The following is a 19,862-nucleotide window of genomic DNA, read 5'->3' as shown; positions in this document are numbered from 1 at the left end:
AGCGATGGAGATGAGTTCAGTAAGGAATTATATTATTTATAGGCACTGGAGTATTAAAAGTAAAACATTAATAACTGCATTTTCTTCTCTATAGAATCCTACGGATTATAATTAGTATTGATACTGAATTTGTTGTTTGAGTTTTTTGTACTGACTTTTCATTTCTGAAAACTCACTTCTTCTTTTGTATTTCCATCTTCATACCACATTCCTCCTCTTCCTAAAATTTGCTTATTTTCTTCAATATGATTTAGGGCTCAGTAAGATTTTCTGTTGACTGCATTCATGCTTAATTATAAATCATGTCTTTGGCAGTTGTTTCTAAATTAAAAATTCAATATCTGTCTGTAATGAATCAAAAGTAGCTGGTAGGATCACAGTCTAAATAATCAGAGTCTGCAGGGATTCACAACATTATTAGTACACGATTAATCAGTACATAATGCAAGCCAGTTCAGACTCGACTTTTATGTCGTGCTGTCTTACATTAAAGTCCTGTGGCACTGTTTCAGATCAGTTAAGAGTTTTGCTTTATATGATAGTACATTGTTAAATCTGCCATCTGGCCCAACAGCTGATGTGGCTCACACAACCCTGAAGAGGCCCCAAGGGTTTACTCCTGGGAAATATTTGGTCTACTGTGTGGTGTCGTGATTACCAGTTCATAGCTTTTTTATATCTTTTGAAAGATTTGCAGAAAGACCTCCACACTGGAAAAATTCTAAATGGAAAATAATTATTTGCCAGAAAAGAATTATCTTACCTGAGGCCCACGCTGACCCTGAAATTAAAAAGAAGAAGAAAAAGAAAAACAATTACAAAATTGTATCCTAAGTGAATATTTTCACTACCAAAACTGAAACGAGTTCTGGAAATATTTACAAATATTTCTGAAGATAATACCCTAACTACTGATAAATTTCACTTGTGGCTTTAAAAAACTCATATCACATCCTACTAGTTTTACTTTATGCTATTTATCTAAAATCTGATATTATAGTCTATTTAACTCCAGAATGACTCCAGGGTTTTAGCGTGCTCTAAAATTTAATTGGAAAAAGAGAAGGTGAAAGGAATACCATACCTAGTATTATCGTGATGAAGGGGTTACTTAAAGGAAGAGTCTTCCAGGACAGGCTATGAGCCCAAACTATGAGCTATTCAAAGCACAGACTGCGAGCTACATATTCAAACATGACAGAGTTACATTTTAAAAAAATAAATGCAGATACTTTAGTGTTAGAGCTCATCAAGTCTTTTAATTTCTCATTATTTCAATAACATTTTAAGTTAATTTAAAAAATAAACCTTTATCTTTTACTTTGCATAACTGAGCCTAAGGACATTTTAAAAGGATATGAGATGCCTTTGGATCACGCATCCTAACTCTTCACACAGTCAATAGATTATGTGACCTCTGTCCAATCTAATTTATTTTAAATGTCATTTTCTTGTTTAAGCTGATCAAAAATTTCAAAGCAGTATAACTGTAAATGCTTCTAGCTAAAGATCAATCACCTGTGAATAAAAGTATGGATTACATATCAACTTCTTATAACCTCCAACTGGATTTTGTATTAGATGAGATTGAAAAAAATGTTCACACTGAGTTAAGAAATCTTAAAAAGTAAATAAATAATGTGCAGTCTCATTGTCTCAGCTGTGTGGCACCAAGTGTCACACAGGAAAGTGTGGAGCTAATACAGCTCCCAGAGAAGGCCCGGGAACTGTCTCTCTTAGCCTCTCTCCAGGCTTGCAATTTCCTTAGGTACTTGTTCTCTAACTCACTGGGGATAGAACAGATGATTTCCAAGAACTTTGCCTGAAAATGTAGTTGGCAGGTCAAACTAGGAAGGGGAGCCAAACCAAGTCACTGCAGATGTTACTCACCCCAATCCTCTACTTTCCAGCAGTGGAAAGAGAGAGAAAGAGAATAACATTTATTAATTCCTTACCAAGTGCCAGGTACTTTTGGATATACTATTCCAATTATTCCTCATAACTGCCCTGAATTTTTCAGATGGAGAAACTGAGGCTCAGAGAAATAAGCTAAAGGTTACAACTTATACAAACTTATAGAAAAGCCAGAGTTTAAATCCAAATCTGATTTCACAATTTATGCATTTTCTACCAGGTCATTCTGCCTTTCAGCCTAGAAGTTTAAGCTGACAGTTATATACAGACTTGTTCAGATCAACTATGGTACAAGAGCATTCTTCAAGCCGGTAACACTCTAAACTTCCCAACCACTCCAGGGCTGCCACAGCATGAATCTTTGCTTCCAGAAGCATACCTAGGACCAGTAGGCACTCCTACCTGCAACTGATACATATACAGAAGCCAGTTCAGCAAAGCTTCTTGAGGATAATAGCTCTAAAATCAGCACTAAACATAGAGAAGATTTCTGTGGAGACACTATGAAGGTTTTTTGTTGGTTCGTTTGTTGTAAGGTCTTACTCTGTTGCCCACACTGGAGTGCAGTGGCACAATCACAGCTTACTGTGGTCTTGACCTCCCAGGCTCAAGTGATCTTTTGACCTCAGTCTCCCAAGTACCTGGGACTACAGGCACATGCCACTGTCAATGCCCGGCTAACTTTGCAAAAAAAAAAAATTTTTTTTTTGAGTTCTTGCCATGTTGCCTAGGCTGGCTACAAAGGTTTTCTCCCAAGAACCACTTACATGTAACTATGGATCTTTCCAGATCCATGTACTGGGTGAAATTACAAACATGTGGTCACTCTTGTGCACTCTTCCCCTGCCCCGCCCCCCACCAACTCCCCTCAGCTCTAAGCTTTTGGTCTTTCTGATGTTTTGAACTAATGCAAACTCAGAAATGTGAACATGTGGCTGGGCGTGGTGGCTCATGCCTGTAATTGCAGCACTTTGGGATGCCGAGGTGGGCAGGTCACTTGAGGTCGGGGGTTTGAGACGAGCCTGGAAAACATGGTGAAACCCTGTCTCTACTAAAAATACAAAAATTAGCTGGGCGTGTTAGCACGCACCTGTAATTCCACCTACTCGGGAGGCTGAGGTGAGAGAATCACTCAAGCCCGGGGGGCAGAGGTTGTAGTTTGCTGAGATTGTGCCACTGTACTCCAGCCTGGGTTATAGAGTGATACTTTGTCTCAAAAAAAAAAAAAAAACATGAACATGAATATTTTATAGAATCCCAGAATATATTACATCTCTTATATGTGTTATGTGAAAGTTAAAATGCAGGATTCTGTAAAACCGGGAAGAATTTCTTCAAACGAAAATTTGTTTAGTATAGTTGTGATATTTTCAGACTCCTGTGGTTGTTCTACAAGTGACAGACTTTTCCTGTCCATCTTTAATATGTCGCATTCCTGCCATTACACTGACCAAATGATGTGGCACGATGCGTGCATACACTTATATGCTATTATATAAAATATATATTGCATTATGGATTTTATGTTAGTGATAGAACAAACAGCCATAAATAACTGTTTACTACTAAAAACTGACATCTATATAGGCATTGGAAAGTTTATAGTACTAAAGGAACTCAGATTAATGTATGATATGAATTTCAGGGGTGTATGGCGTGTGTGTTGGGGGAGGGAACAGAAAAAGGAGAGAAAAGAGGAAGTGGTTGATAGAGAAGCTTCCCACAGAAACAAAGCATACAATGTAACGAATTCAGTAACTCTGATCTAAAACTTGGAATACACAACACAGGCCTTACCACTCTTCTAGGAGATTCCAGGACTGCCTACACCAGGTCCTCTCACTCACTAGGATGTAACAATCTATTCACTAGCAGGCACCTACCTGCAAAAAGACAATCTGACAGCGCAAGTCTTGCAGTCGTCATAATAGAGCCATCTGGCAAAACCAGGGCCATGATCAGAGGAGAGGTTTCTGGGGATATGGTAATGGTATCTGCTCTGAGCAGGAGCCGTGGAATAGAGGGAGAGCAGGAGAGTGTCTCAGAAACTTCGTAGTGACTGACAGCATGTGGTGATAAAGACTTTGCCCAGACTAATCAAAAAGAAACATCTCAGAATTTCCTTAAGCTGCTTCTGAGTAGTTTTATTTATACAAATATTTTCATTCACTACTGAGTATTTTTCTAGTTAATTGTAATTTAAAGGTAGTGACCACTATTGATAATTAACTGGGAAGGTTAACTTTTTCTAAAGGACACCCTGAATGAGTAGTTATAAATTACGATTTATAATTTATAACTACTGTAAGTTGCCTTTTTAAAAATAGAATTCCTGAAAAGATCGTTTTTCCCAAGCAAATCACCAAAATGCTTCATAAATAAAAACCTGAATCTATTAAACGCAAAAGCCATGCCAAGTGAAACAGTTAAGTCACAGACATACTGAAGTTAGGAACATACATGAGAAAGTGGAGAATACTGAGTGCTCCGGGTCACTGACTCACTGTACATCAACAGTTAAATGCAATGCTCTCAGGGCAGCTTAGGTACCAGCAGGAAGAAGAAGAAACAGCAGGAGGAGCTGATCTTAAAAACTGGTCATAAGAACAGCAAAGTGGAAAACAATCAGCCAGTAGCTGATGTTTTACAGGAAAGTATTCAAAGGAGGTTGAAAGTTTGGCGAGGCAAGTAAGCCACAATGGAACATGATAAATGAGATGACCTGTCACAGGAGTATGCATTACTTTAGGCAACTAAAGAGCAATATTAACTATTCTTTTTTGGACTGTTGTTGATGGCAGCAGCGGCCCATCTGGAGTGGCTGCTGTGAAGATGCTGGCTGCAGCAGAGGAGATGCAGCCAGGACTGTGTGCTCCATGAAGCCAGGGGGGGCAGGAACAGGCAGGATCCCTGCCCCCTACTGAGTTGGTGGGACGGGTGCCCTGCAGTTCTGGGGGCAGCTGCAGCTGCCCAGCCATGGCTCCAGACCCTGGCATTCCCTGCATTTAGGGAGCCTGGGAAGCCCCTCCTGCCCCTGTAGACTTAGAAGTGCCTGCTCCCACTCTCTGGCCTCTCCCCACTTCCAGTGCCGGCTCCAGGGTGGAGCAAAGTTGTGGCTGAGCCCAGACACTGTCACAACCAAGCTGGGTGTCTGCATAATCAGGGCGGTACTGATATAGCAGCCCCCTAATGCCTCAGCCACCTCCAGACTTTAAGTGCCAATGAGAACAGAATGGAGGCCAGTGGGGCTAAGGGCAGCACAGTGCAGGCCTGCAGGTGCCCCTTGGCATGAACAGCCAAGGTGCCATGGAAGACATGTTGATGATGGTGGGAGGCAGACAGGTTCCTAGGCAGAAAGGGGTGGGTCCCTGGTGAAACCCCTCCTTCAAGCCAGGAAAGGCCTGAAGCCTGGGGACCAGACTGCCAGTTCTGGGTCCAGGCCTGCCCATGGCTGCCCATGGATAAATCAGCACTCACTTGCTTCCTTCTGAAGCCCATAAAAACCCCAGACTCAGACAGACTCACACGGACATGGGGACTACCACCTGCAGAAAGGGGCCACCACTCTGGGTCTCCTCTCTGCTGAGAGCTGGACACTCATCAGGATGACCTGCCTGCAGAAAGGAGCTACCCACTTTGGGTCTCCTGAGAGCTGTTCTGTTGCTTAATAAGTCTCCTTTCCGTCCTGCTCATCCTCCAGTTGTCCATGTACCTCATTCTTCCTGAATGTAGGAAAAGAACTCGAGACCCACCAAATGGCAAGACTGAAAGAGCTGTAACAAAAACAGAGCTTAAACACCTGCCCCTCACTCGCCATGCTGCGAGCATCAGTAAAAAAGAAGAGCTGTGGCCCTTCAGGGAGCCCAGACCTAGGGCCTCCCTGAGCCAGGGCTGTGACTCCCTCTTCGGGGCTTTGTGGTTTCTGGTGTCTCCAAGTTTCTGGGTGCCACCACATTCCCCTTGCCCAGACATGGGTGCCCGCAGCAGAAGCCACTTGCAGTGCGTCTTATCCAGCCACAGGTTTGCATGGAGCTGGCACCTGTGACAGCGCCTGGAGCTGCCCGCCCCACTGCAGCAGCCAGTGCACCTTGGCTGTGTGCAGTGGCCGGACCCTGCACTCATTCACACACCCTTCACCATCTGGCATCTGGCTCACCCTTGGCATGTATAGGACCCAGGCCGGTAGCAGAAGCCAAGCACAGCCTGCCAGGCCAAGTGGGCAGAATGAGCCCAGTGGGTCTGAACAAAACTCAAGCAAAGGCGCCACTGGCCACAAAGTTTCCAGCTGGAAAAGTGACACCCAAAGGATCCTGTAACATTGTCACAATTATAGTTGCTAGTAAGTGCTAACACAATTCTCTGAATTGACAAACTCATTTGGATCTCTGACTGAGGCAATTAGTTTCACTACATGATACTTTTTTTATACATCATAAATCTGTGTCTTTCCTTTTCAGACAGGACAAATGCTGCTCTCCCATTTAACACACTCACAGATAGGCACAGAAAGGTTGTAGTTTTAAAGTACACTATTATTTTGAAACATTGATTAGGATAACAGATCCACATACATCTTTACTGTGATCAATTTTAAATTCAAAACGTCCATCTACAAAAACTCGAGGAAATATTAGTATTGTTCATGCAACTCTAAAAGGTACTACCTCTGTTTCAAGATAATTAGAAAGAAATTGCCTCAATAACTCAGAAACTCATCATTAAGAAACCCAAGCTTGACTACTACTTTTATTTTAGTATACTCATATTTGGATGTTTTTATTCTCTTGAATTGTTAGACTCCTTGCCATCTAAAACAATCATTTGAAATGATTACTATAATTTCATTATCTTTAAAATTCTCAAATTTACACACTGAGATGTCAAGTTTATTTTTCTTTTCAGGTGAAAGGAAAAGCACCTGTAAAATAAGACCTGTAGTAGGCATCCAGATAAAGCTTTAGAACCACCTCAAAAAGACTCTGAGTAGCTGCAGGATTGTTCTGGTGGCAGGAGGTCTTGAGGGCCAATAGGAGTCCTGTCATGGAACCCTCTCCTGGTCCCTCATCCCATCCTCTTTCTTTTATTTTGAGATGGAGTTTTGCTCTTGTTGCCCAGGCTGGAGTGTAATGGTGCAATCTCAGCTTACTGCAAACTCCACCTCCCATGTTCCAGCAATTCTCCTGCCTCAGCCTCCCAAGTAGCTGGGATTACAGGTGCACACCACCACTCCCAGCTAATTTTTTGTATTTAGTAGAGACGGGGTTTCACCATGTTGGTCAGGCTGGTCTCAAACTCCTGATCTCAGGTAATCCACCCACCTTGGCCTCCCAAAGTGCTGGGACTACAGGCGTGAGCCACTGTGCCTGGTCCTGTCCTCTCAATGGGACCCTTAGCCTTACAAGAGTTGCAGTTTGACCTACAGTCTGTGCCAGTTAGTGGAACAGATGTATTCTACACTTGCAGCACCAGGGAGTAGGGATCTTGCCCATCCTCAACTCTGTGAATGTGTTTGCATTTTCTTCTCCAATATCTCAGACCCCAAGCTATAAGGTGCATCTGAAACAATTGTTGAACTGCTGAAATGTGAGCCTATTTTGACTAGCCCAAAGAGGGTAGACAATAATATTTTTAAAGAACCAGTAGAATGCTTACTCTCCTTACATTACAGTGGTATATTTTCAAAATGTAAGTTCTCAATCTAATGTTCCAGAAAGTATTCTCTTGGCTTCTGTTCACTGCAGAATAAATGCATCAATGTTGAAAAGGAAGTCTTACTGTATTAGTCCATTTTTACACTGCTATAAAGACATACCCAAGTGTGATGGTTAATTCTGAGTGTCAACTTGACTGGATTGAGGGATACAAAGTATTCATCCTGGCTGTGTCTGTGTGGGTGTTGCCAAAAGAAAGTAACATTTGAGTCAGTGGGCTGGGGAAGGCAGATCCACCCTTAATCTGGTGGACACAATCTAATTAGCTTCCAGTGAACAAAAAGCAGGTAGAAAAACATGAAAAAGAGAAATCGGCCTAGTCTCCCGCACTGGATGCTTCCTGCCCTCAAAAATCAGACTCCACGTTCTTCAGTTTGGGGACTGAGACTGGCTGTCCTTGCTCCTCAGCTTGCAGACAGTGTGACCTTGTGATCATGTAAGTTAATATTTAATAAACTCATATATATATATCCTATTAGTTCTGTCCCAGACCCCAATATACCAAGACTGGGTAATTTATAAAGAAAAAAGGTTTAATTAGCTCACAGTTCCACATAGCTTGGGAGGCCTCAGAAAACTTACAATCATGGTAGAAGGGAAAGCTGGCACGTCGTACATGGTGGCAGGCAAGAGAGAGTGAGCAAGATCAGGGAAAACTGCCTCATAAAACCATTGAATCTCATGAGAACTCATTCACTATCATGAGAACAGCACAAGGGAAACTGCCCCCATAATGCAGTTACCTCCCACCTGGTCCCTCCCTTGCCATGTGAGGATTATGGGGATTACAACTGGAGATGAGGTTTGGGTGGGGACACAGAGCCAAACCATATAATGCACACTCAGTGGAATTTTATTCAGATAATAAAGAAAACTGAGGCAGCCAAAGGCCAGAGGAGCCTATGTATACACCTACCAATACAAAAGAGAGTTCCATCTTGAAGAAAAATTACTTTCTAGTTTGATTTGGTCTCCATATCCAATACATATGAAAATATTATATCAAACTACTTTGTAAATTATGCTCTGTAAGTGTTGCATGGAGGTTTAAAATAGGTTATATATCTGATTCTAACACTTCATTTCATTCAAATTTAGATAAAGCATCAACTAATTTTTAAAACTAATTAATATGTAAATGATATACTAGAGAGAGAAGCAATTGAAAACATAAAGCATTATGGATTATGTATATTAATTTTAAAGTGACTTTGCAAAGACTGCATCATCTCCCTATGTCTACAAGCTGCTCTTGCTTCCAAGGATTCTTATACACTTGACTGAGATAAACATTATTCATAATTTATATTGCCTGTTGTGCTATCCTACAGCATAGATATTAATAATTCTGCAAGTTAGCTGCAGTCAAATAATATTACTTAGACAATAATCTTTAAGGTTTTCTTTTGGAAAACAATTCTCAACGGTTTTAACGCTGGAAAGCAAAAGCCATATTCTACTCCAGAGGAAAATAAGTGGCTCATCTAAAACCTGATGGATATTTCTTTTTTAAAAATTTGAAAGAGACAGAGAGTAAGAATGAGCATGGAGATTATTATGGGGGGTTCAATATAAAAAGAAAAGATTCAAAACTTGGAAGGTTTCTTCCAAGATATTTGCTTTTCATAAATATATAATTGTATTTAAAAATCTACTCATGTTTAAACAGGTCAACAAGTTGCCACATTAATTTTAAAATATTATATTTTCTAACACAATACCATATTTATTTTTTCTCTCTTATGACTAACATGTTCATATGTGGAACATAAGTAAAAAATTTTATCACATGCATTTTTGTTATAAAAATTTTACATACAGAACATAAAAAAGAAAATGACTCATTCATTAATTTGCATTATTAAATTTTATTGGATACCTAATATTCCACTGAGGTTTATTCAGATTTTTACTATTATAAATAACGTTTATGTCTTTCTATATACAGATGGTCTTCACCTTATGATGGTCCAGTTTACAACTTTTTGACTTCACAATGGTGCAGTCACAATACGCATTCAGTAGAAGTTTTTGAATTTTGCTGTTTTCCCAGGTTAGCGATACCTGGTGCAATACTCTCTTTATGTTGGGCAGCAGCAGCATGCCACAGCTCCCAGTCAGCCACTCAGTCACATAGGTAAACAACCAATACTCTACTGTGTGCTGCATTGCTGGCATGTTTTGGATATTGTGTTCTGTGTTTTTGTGTCCTATCGTGTCTGCAAAACACTCATCCATCTCCTGTTTCTGGTGAGAAGAAGAGGAAGGCAATTACTCTTGAGATGAAACTCAAGATAACTGCCCAGTATGAAGGCGCAAGCCAGTAATGGCCATTGCAAGAGAGTTCGGACTTTCATGATCCATGATATCAACCACCTTAAAGGATAAGATGTGAATCAGTGAGGCAGTGAAATCATCAGCATTGGTTAAATCCACTATCATCACAAAGAAAAGAGCTGGGCTGATTGATAATATGGAAAAATTACTTGTCATGTGGATGGAAAACCAGATACAGAGGTGCATACTACTTAGCCTACCGATGATTCAGGCTAGGGTAAGAAGTCTGTTCTGTAAGGTCAAAAAGTATACCAGTGATCCTACATATATACAAATGTTTATAGCAAGACATGGCCAGTTCCAACACTTCGAAATGCATCATAATTTTCATAATATGAAGATCTGTGGTGAGACAGCAAGTGCCGATATTGAAGGTACCAAAGCTTTTGGGAAGAGCTACATAGGGTAAGTGTGGATGACAAGTGTTTACCAGCACAAATATTTAAAGTCAATGAAATGAGCTTATTCTGCAAGTATACGCCAGAGCATATATACATTCACCAAGAGTCCAATGTCAGGGTCTACGGCATTCAAAGGCTGTGTAACACTGCTTTGGGGTGTTACAGGAAAGGCTTTAATTTGAGGTGGAAATGTTGCTCTGGGGTAGAAGTGTTGCAGGGTTCAAATTAAAGCCTTTCCTAATCTACCACTCAGAGAACCCAAGAGCATTCAAGAATGTGAGCAACTGTACACCATAAAGAAAAAGCCTGGATATCAGCATTGTTTGATGACTGGTTTTTGAACTGTTTTATTCCATAGGCAAGAGAATATTGTAGGAAAAATAACATTCCATTCAAGATTCTTCTAATCTTAGACAATGCTCCAGGGCTTCCACAGAATATCGGTGACATGCATCTTGATGTAAATGTTGTGAATCTGCTGCTGAACACAAATGCTTTCATTCAACCCATGCACCAAGGCACAAAAGCTGCGTTCAAAGCACATTGATACGCCAGACATTTGCGCAGGCTGTTGGAGTGACTAAATCTGGCTGCATTCTAAATTCTATCCAGAACATGGCCGCAACAAGGGAAGAAGTCACACGGCAATGCATGAACGGCATTTGGAAGAAAGTTATGAAGACATATGTGAACACATTCAAAGGCTTTAACAAAGATTCTGCTGTTGATGAAAGAGTAACAATATACTAGTGCTTAGGAAATCACTAGAATTGGACATTGATAAAGAGAAAATTTATGAGCTTGTTGGCATCGAGGCTGAAGAACTTTCCAACAAGGAGCTGACTGAATTGGAGGAAGAAAGAAGTAAAGAAGTTGAGGCAGAGAAAACAGAAGTGATGTCCAAGGCACCAAGAAAGTTCTCATCAAAGAAACTGGCAGAAATATTTGCTACTACTGTTAGCAATGGCTTTTGGAAGTCAGAGGAACAGATGTCAATTACAGGAGATTCACAAGCACTGATGGCAGATACAGGATGCTCTTGTTTGCGATAAAGAGAAATATATGATGAAAAGAAGAAACAAATCATACAGTCAAAACTTGCTATCTTCTGGAAGAACACTGTGCCTGCTAAACCATCAACAAGTGTCAATGCCCTTCTACCTGCTATTCTCAAGCCTTTCAGAAGAGAGAGAGATTGATAACCCTGTTGGTGCAGCATCTCCATCATACAGCAATTATTTTTAGTTCAATGCTTCAAACATTCTTCACCAGCGGGCATTCTTCTGTGTATGTTACTTCATGGTGAGTACCCATACAACCATCCTGTTTTTCACTTTCAGTATGGTATTCAATAAATTACATGAGATAGCCAACACTTTATTATAAAATAGGCTTTGCATTAGATGATTTTACCCTACTGTAGGCTAATGTAAGTGTTCTGAGAACATTTAAAGTAGGCTAGGCTAAACTATGATGGGCAGTAGGTTAGGTGTATTAAATGCATTTTCTACTTACAACATTTTCAACTTACTCTGGGTTTATTGGGACATAACCCCATCATAAATTGAGGAGTATCTGTAAATATCTGACTATATTTCTGATTATTTCTTTATAACACAAAAATACAGTGTTATTCCAATTATTAAGTTCATATATATTTATATATTATGTTTATTTATATTGTAGTATACAAAATACAGGTTATATATTTTCTAGGATATAATTTTTGCATATATACATATTTATTCAGATATATAGTTAGAAATCAATCTAAAAAAAGAAAGAGAAGGAAAAGAAAAGAAGAGATGAAGAGGGAGAGAGGAAGAAAGAAAACATGTACAAAAATAATGGTTACCTATGGATGACAGGATTATAAGTAAACATTTTTATTATTTTAGTTTTTAATGCTTCTCTAAATTTTACTAGCGTCCATATATTGTCACATGATAACTAATTAACTGCAGAAAACTTTTAAACTCATAAGTTGTTAATTTTTTTCCATAGTAGTCATTTACTCAAAGATCTAGGTCAATGATTTTGAATTCCAGTTTCTAACTTTCTCCCAATTCAGAGTGTTTTTAATTACTTGGAAGAATGTTGCAAAATGCTTAAGATATGCTCTCAAAAATTCAGTAAGTAAGGGTTTTAAATGTACCTTTCTGTATGCCACATATCACTTGGAAGTAGGAGTAGAGAAAGGGGCAGGAGAGTTATAAGAGTTATACAGTTAAATACCAACGAGAAGAGGTCATGGCTCCACATCAACTGGGGATCCCTGCTAGGCACAGAGTTCCTTGGATCCTTTGCTGTTTTGCAAACCAAAATATCTGGGTTGTAATTTAACTGCATTATTTTACGGAGTTGTATAAATAACTTACACTTTTGACTATAAATGTTTGTCAAGTGTCTAAAACATCATGCTTATCCAAGCCTTTTCACCAGCCGGTATGGAATTAGGATTGGCAATCAAGGTGTAAGTAAATGATCAGTTTTACAGACATGTTTAGTAGGATACAATAAACAAATACGGAATACTTCTGAAAAGAGACCTGCTCAGCTTCCATTGCTTTAAAAACATATACCCAGGCAATTTTTACTGCCCTACCAATTTTTATTACACTGTATATATTGAGTAATTTGGTTTCTGCTATGTTTAATAACATTCTTAATGTGTGCTATTTTGATTGCTCCAGATAAATACTGGAAGCCAATTTATAAACATCTTTCAGTCTGATTAAATTTATATGTGCCCAATTCTGATTTTCCAAATATTGTGCACAAAGATGGACTTGACAGTGCTCTCTGCAGCTGTCCTAGATGTTTCGCATTAATAAATGCATGCTAGCAGATTTCTAACACCCAGAGAGTCAATTAATTTATAATGCATGAGTCACATCATCCTCACTGCTTCACTAAGGCAGAATCCTAAAAATGAAGCCTGTTTTAAAATGAGGGAGGAGAGGCTCTGCAAGCTGACAAGCTTATGTTCTTGAAAGACCCAGATGTTTGTGGCTGAATCGTAATAGCTACCACTTACTGACCACTACACAACACGAAGAGCTTTACAAATGACATCTCTCTTTGTTACAATAACCCTGCAAATTAGGGGTCATTTCCACCATTTTGCAGTTGAACAAACCAAGTTTCAGAAAGGTTAAGTAACGTTTCCTTAGTCAAACAGCTTCTAAAAGGGAAGTTCAAACTATGAACATGGGTTTATTTGACTTGGACCCTTTTGAGCTCTCACTTGTGTCATGCTGGTTGCCCATGGGCTTGGGTGAGATTACCCATAGAAAGAAAGTAGCAGTGATTCTTAGCCCTCTTAGGAACTGGATAAAAGCTATAGATGCAGTAGTTAGAAATATCCACATATAAAACACTGCACACACACACACACACACACAGACTCTTAAGTTAGTGGATTCTCTAGGAAATAATTCACTTGGGTTCAGAACCCCTGACTAGGGGTAATGTCATGTAAACATTTCAGGAGCGGGAGAGGAAAAGTGTTCCAAAATGGAAACTGAGGATGAAAAAAACCTAAAAACAATGGCAACAAATTAGAGTTACAGAAATCAAGATTGGAGAGAATTTCAAGAAGGGAAATTGATTAAAACAAGGAGTCCATTGCATTTAACAAGTAGAAAGTTGGAATTTGTATTGTAATTGATTGAGCAGTGAGGTGAGCAAATTAAGACAAGAATAAGCTCCATAGATGGCAAGCAGGTGTCATATGAAGTGTCAACTCTGGTTATTAACAACTGCCTGGAATAACATGTTTAGAAAGTTTGGAGGCCAGTTATAGACTTTGGAAAAGGGTGTGGGATTGATAGGGAATGTCTACAGATAGCAATAATGGAAAACATGTGTGCCGACGATTTGCTAGCCTGAGTAGACACCACTTTTTAGTAACTGTGCATGAAGAGAAGAAAGGAAATAGGAGCGTAGCTAAAAGGCATATAGGGTTAAGGAAAAGTTTTCTTGCTTGTTTTTGTGATAAGGTGGGAGGTACTTGAAAATGTTTACAAACGGACAGGACATAGAGAAAAGAAATGGCTTGCAGAGCAGTATCAGCATGCAACAGAACACAAAAGGAAGTGGAGTCAGAGAAGAATGTGGGGAAAAATACACCATCTTGTATAAGATGAGAAGAAAGAAAGTGAGAATAAATACAGATCAATTTGCTGTACAGAGGCAGAAAATGGACGTATTCCATTCCTTAAATCTCAGAGGACTCTGAAATAGAAGTCTGCTAGGGATGGGGCAGGTGTGAGAGGAATAAAATTGATTATTTATTCATTTGCATAATATTTGTTGAGCACCTACAGTGTGCAGGCATTCTTCAGGTACTAGGAATATAGTAAATATGGTAGCTGAAACAAAGCCCCGCTATCACTTTTGTGGGGGAAGCAGGCTTTAAGAGAATGTTTATGAATAATGTGGCAGCGATAAGGACTCAGCAGGAAAGCACATGAGGATAAGGAGGCTAGAGAACAACTCAATGGGAGGGTGCTATTTTACAGGGTGGTCATGGGAGGCCTTGAACGGAAAAAAGGAGGAAAAACAAACAGCAAGTGGTAATGCTCTGTAAGACGGAGATATGCTTAGTGTGTCCAGCAACTGACAGTGTGTCTGGACTAGAGTGAGTGAGGAAAAAGAGTAAGGAGGAAAATTACAGAGAGGGAGGGAGCAGATCAGACAGGACTTTGCAGGTCATGGTAAGAACTTGGCTTTTAATCTGGATGAAATAGAAAGCCATGGCGAGGAGGTTCTGCACAGAGAAAGGGCACAATCTGAATTATATTTGAAAAAGATCATGTCTATTATGGGGAAAAGGCAGTAGAAAGGCAGGGGTATACACAAGGAGAGATGTTGGGGGCTTTTGTAACATTCTAAGTGAAAGATAAAGGATGGGATGGGCCAGGGTAATAATAACCAACGAGGTAAAAAGTGGTCAGTTTCTGGTGTAAGACTTGCAGATAGATTGAAAGTGGGGTGTGAGAAAAAAGAGGAGTGAAAAATGACTCGAAAGGTTGACCAGAGCAATTAGAGCAGTGGAACTGCTTTTTAGTGATGTGTGGAAGATTTAGAAGAGGAGCAGCTTTGGAGAGTAAGGGTGGAATTCCAGCATTTGATTTTGAACATGTTAAGTTTGAGATTTCTAGGAGATATCCGTGTGCAAACATTGAATAGATAGTTGGATATACAAGTCCAAAATTCAGAGAGTTCAGACTGGAGATATACATTTGGGAGACTTTGACATATAGATAATAGTTAAAGCCATGAGATTATATGAGATCGCCTAATGAGGCAATGTAAATAAGGAAGAAGAAAGGTCTAAGTTCTGAGCCATCAGGCATTTCAAAATTCATTTATTCATTCATTCATTCGTTTATTGAGACAGGGTCTCACTTTGTCACCCAGACCAGAGTGCAGTGGTGCGATCAGAGCTCACTGCAGTCTCACACTCCTCCCAGTTCAGTCTCCCCAGTAGCTAGGACTACAGCCACGTACCACCACACTCAGCTAATTTTCTATTTTTTTGTAGAGACAGGTTCTTGCTATGCTTCCCAGGCTGGTCTAGAACTCCTGGGCTCAAGCAATCCTCCTGTCTTGGCCTCCCAGTGTGCTGGGATTACAAGCATGAGCCACCATGCCCTGCCCATTCCAACATGTAGAAACCATGAAGAAGAAAAAGGGGCCAGGCCTGGTGGCTCATGTCTGTAATTCCAGCACTTTGGGAGGCAAAGTGGGCGGATCACAAGGTCAAGTGATCGAGACCATCCTGGCCAACAGGGTGAAACCCCATCTCTACTAAAAATACAAAAATTAGCTGGGCATGGAGGCGCGCGCCTGTAGTTCCAGCTACTTGGGAGGCTGAGGCAGGAGAATCACTTGAACCCAGGAGGCAGAGGTTGCAAGGGGCCGAGATTGTACCACAGCTCTCCAGCCTGGCAACAGAGCAAGACTCTATCAAAAAAGAAAGAAAAGAGAGAAAGAGAGAAAGCGAGAAAGCGAGAAAGCAAGAAAGCAAGAAAGCAAGAAAGAAAGAAAGAAAGGACTAGCTAGGAGATAAACAAGGAAAGTATTTCAAGAAGAGACCAATTCACTGTGTTGAATGTGGTCCAGCAAAGTTGGAACTGAATTCTGACCACTAAATTTGTCATATTAAAGGTAACTAATGTACTTAAGAAGAATGTTTTCAGTACAGTGGTAGCGATGGAGGCCATGTTAGATTAGAGAGAGTGGGGAAACAATATTTGATGAGTGTGGCCAACTCTTTCCAGAGTTGCATTGTAAAAAAAGCCATAAAGAAATGGAACAGCATCTGGGAAACATATGGGGTCAAGGAAGTTTCGTTTTAAGGACAAAAGATATTATGGAATAATTCTATGCTAATGAAATTATCCAGAAGAGAGGAAAAATCAATGATACAGGAGGGAGGCAATTCCTAAGTTTTAAATTGCACACCATTCTGAGTAGCGGGATGAAATCTCATGCCATCCCACTCCATCCCGCCCAATACATGAATCACCTCTTTGTCTAATGTAACTATGCTGTATACACCACCTGCAGAAGGTCAATAGTAGCCTAATGCTATGTCAACAATGCCTACACCATTCACCTCACTTCCTCTCACCATGTAGGCATTCTGTCATCTCACATGATCACAAGAAGAGTGAGTACAGCACAATAAAATATGCTGAGAGACCACATTTATATAACTTTTATGGTAGTATATAGTTACAATTGTTCTATTTTATTATTGTTGTTGTTAATCTCTTACTTTGGCTAATTTATAAGTTAGACTTTATATAGGTATATGTGTGGTATGTGTGTATACATATTTATAGGAAGAAACATAGTATATATAGGATTTGGTGCTATCTGCAGTTTGAGGCATCCACTGAGGGTCTTGGAACATATCCCCTTGGACAAGAAGGAACTACTATGTAAAAATAATATAGATAATATTGTCTATATTTATTCAATAAGAACTCAAAAACTCAGAAATACAGAGTACTCATACAAATTTGTAATTTCCTGCCTACAATATTCTTAATTTCCTTACAATTCTTAGACATTATTGTCTTTATATATTATTCATGATGAGCTATTACAGAATTTACTCTGAAAACAGGAAATCAGAGGCATCCAGGCACCTCATAGATAAAGAACCTACATCTACTCCCTGCTTTCAATATTTTCCTTGTACAGCTGATACCTGCTACGGACATTAATGCACCCTTTCTCCATACCTCCTGCTCCTCAGAGTTCGGATGCTCTATTCTTTACTTCCTCAGGATGAAAATAGATGGCCAAGCCTCATGAACAGGTCAATTGAGACACAAGCAGCAGAAGGCAGGTCAGAGTATCACATCCCTCCAGAGAGGTGGTGCCTGGGTCATTATTTCCCAGAAGGCAACAAGATAGGCTATGAAAGAAATAGCAACAGAAGGAAGAAGCTGCTGCCAGATTCCCTGCCCCTCTGGTCTTTAGAATTCATGAATCCCCACACCCGAACTATGAGAGAGGCAGCTACCCCATCATTCCCATCCTACGCTCCACCATTGGGCACACTTTGGCTCAGCACTGGCCACAGAGTTCAAGTGGAATAGCCTGTAGTGCATCTCCAGAGAAGACAGGCAGGGGCAAGGAATGAGCTGGGCTTTGGGTGACAGGTCTAAGAGGAAGGGAACCATCAAGGACCCACAGCACAAACTCAGTAGTTGTGAAGACAAAAGAGGATTATGTCTGAGAAAGACCCTTGAATAAGTGGCTAATGTAGTGAATTATCAATGTTGCAAAGACTCAGCCAAGATTCATGTAGACTCTCTGGTCTGTATGGGAGCTTTGAGGTAGGTCAAAGGCCTGTGTAGTCATTCTTCTTCACATTGACATGGACATATTAAAGTCAGGCTTTCATGTGTACCATAGTGCAATGCCTGTTAAAATTTTTTAAAAGGGTAAAACTTCATTTTGTCGTTGTTGTTGTTGTTGCTTTGCGTCTCGCTCTGTCACCCAAGCTGGAGTGCAGTGGCGCCATCACAGCTCACTGTAACCTCCATCTCCTTGGCTCAAGCGATTCTCCCACCTCAGCCTCCCAAGTAGCTGGGTTCACATGCCTGGCTAATGTTTTGTATTTGTTTGTAGAGACAGAGTTTCGCCATATTGCTGAGGCTGGTCTTGAACTGGGCTCAAGTGATCCACCTGCCTCAGCCTCCCAAAGTATTGGGACTATAGGGATGAGCCACTGTACCTGGCCAAAACTCCATTTTATGCAGTGTGTATCAGGATAACTACTAAGCAGACCTGTTTTCTTATGCCAAGCAACTTTCAGTAACTATATGCATATATTAAAGTGTTACAATACCTGTCGCCCAGGCTGGAGTGCCAGTGGCGCGATGTCGCCTCACTGCAAGCTCCGCCTCTTGGGTTCACGCCATTCTCCTGCCCCAGCCTCCCGAGTAGCTGGGACTACAGGCACCCGCCACCACGCCCGGCTAATTTTGTTTTTGTATTTTCAGTAGAGATGCGGATTTCACCCTTTTAGCCAGGATGGTTTCCATCTCCTGACCTCGTGATCCGCCCACCTCGGCCTCCCAAAGTGCTGGGATTACAAGCGTGAGCCACCGTGCCCGGACGTGTTACCATACTTTAAAAAAAGAATTGACGGAAATCACCATTCCTACATTTTCTGTAGCGAGACCAAATAAACTTCACCCACCAGGTCACAAAACCTTAAGGATGACAAGAGCTGGGTAAACCGAGTGCTGCTGAAATACCAGAGGGAGAGCAATGGCACTTGGAGCACTCAAGCAGTTCCAGCGAGATGTACTGATCACATTTTAAAGCTTTACTTTTACTCCATCAAAGAAAATGACATCTCATTTTGACCAAATCAAGGCATAGTTAGACCTGGCAGTCAAAACCCTTGGCTCCAGCATCTGTAGAGGCCCTTAGCCCTATGACCTCCCTCCAACTGCTATAAGCTCCTGACTCCTGGCACACTCTTGTTCCTGCTGTACCCACCACCTGGTGCGTCCTCCCGCTCATTCACTTCCATGCTCTGAGGCTTTCACCTCTTCCCAAAGCTTTGTCTGCTTTCCTATAGCAGATGGGAACTTTATTTCTTCTAAATATACACAGATCATTGTCTCAATTCTTTTATAACATTACATTCTGCCTTAAAATACAGGTATTGATAGCCTGTGTCTTCTATTAAACTGCATGCTCCTTGAACAGCTAACACTTATAGTGTTGTTACAATATGTCAGGTACTGTGATGTTGGTTTTGCAGACATCAGTAGGTACCATTATTAGCCCCATTTTACAGCTGTGGAAACTGAGACCAGGAAATGTTGAGTGACTTGTCTAAGATCACACCACTAGTAAGTGGAAATACTGAGACATACATTCGGGTCTGCCAGATTCCTGAGCCTAGGTTTTTAACCATGATGTTACACCACATAGTCCTTCCACAGTGGAAGGCATGCCA

At 40.5% G+C, this 19,862-nt stretch overlaps 1 protein-coding gene across 6 annotated transcripts in view; it reads right to left on the bottom strand.

The window, feature by feature from the left end:
- The window catches only part of LOC105486272 (collagen type XXV alpha 1 chain), a 507,117-nt gene that overhangs the window by 209,213 nt on the left and 278,042 nt on the right, over positions 1–19,862 (bottom strand). For 3 of the 6 annotated variants that reach the window (XM_071093205.1, XM_071093207.1, XM_071093213.1), the window contains exons 1-2: positions 3,005–3,047; positions 764–781 (exon numbers count right to left, since the gene is read on the bottom strand). Coding sequence is in view for 2 of the 6 variants with exons in the window: in XM_011749078.2 (XP_011747380.2) it covers positions 764–781 (18 nt within the window). In the remaining 4 variants the exon portion in view is untranslated. Of the gene's footprint in view, positions 1–763; positions 782–3,004; positions 3,048–19,862 lie in introns of those variants that run through there. The other 3 variants (XM_011749078.2, XM_011749079.2, XM_071093210.1) reach the window with 2 other exon arrangements.

The sequence above is a fragment of the Macaca nemestrina genome, chromosome 3 (genome assembly GCF_043159975.1).
Source record: "Macaca nemestrina isolate mMacNem1 chromosome 3, mMacNem.hap1, whole genome shotgun sequence".
NCBI classification, from domain to species: Eukaryota; Metazoa; Chordata; class Mammalia; order Primates; family Cercopithecidae; genus Macaca; species Macaca nemestrina.
This window is presented reverse-complemented; position numbering and strand designations above follow the sequence as displayed.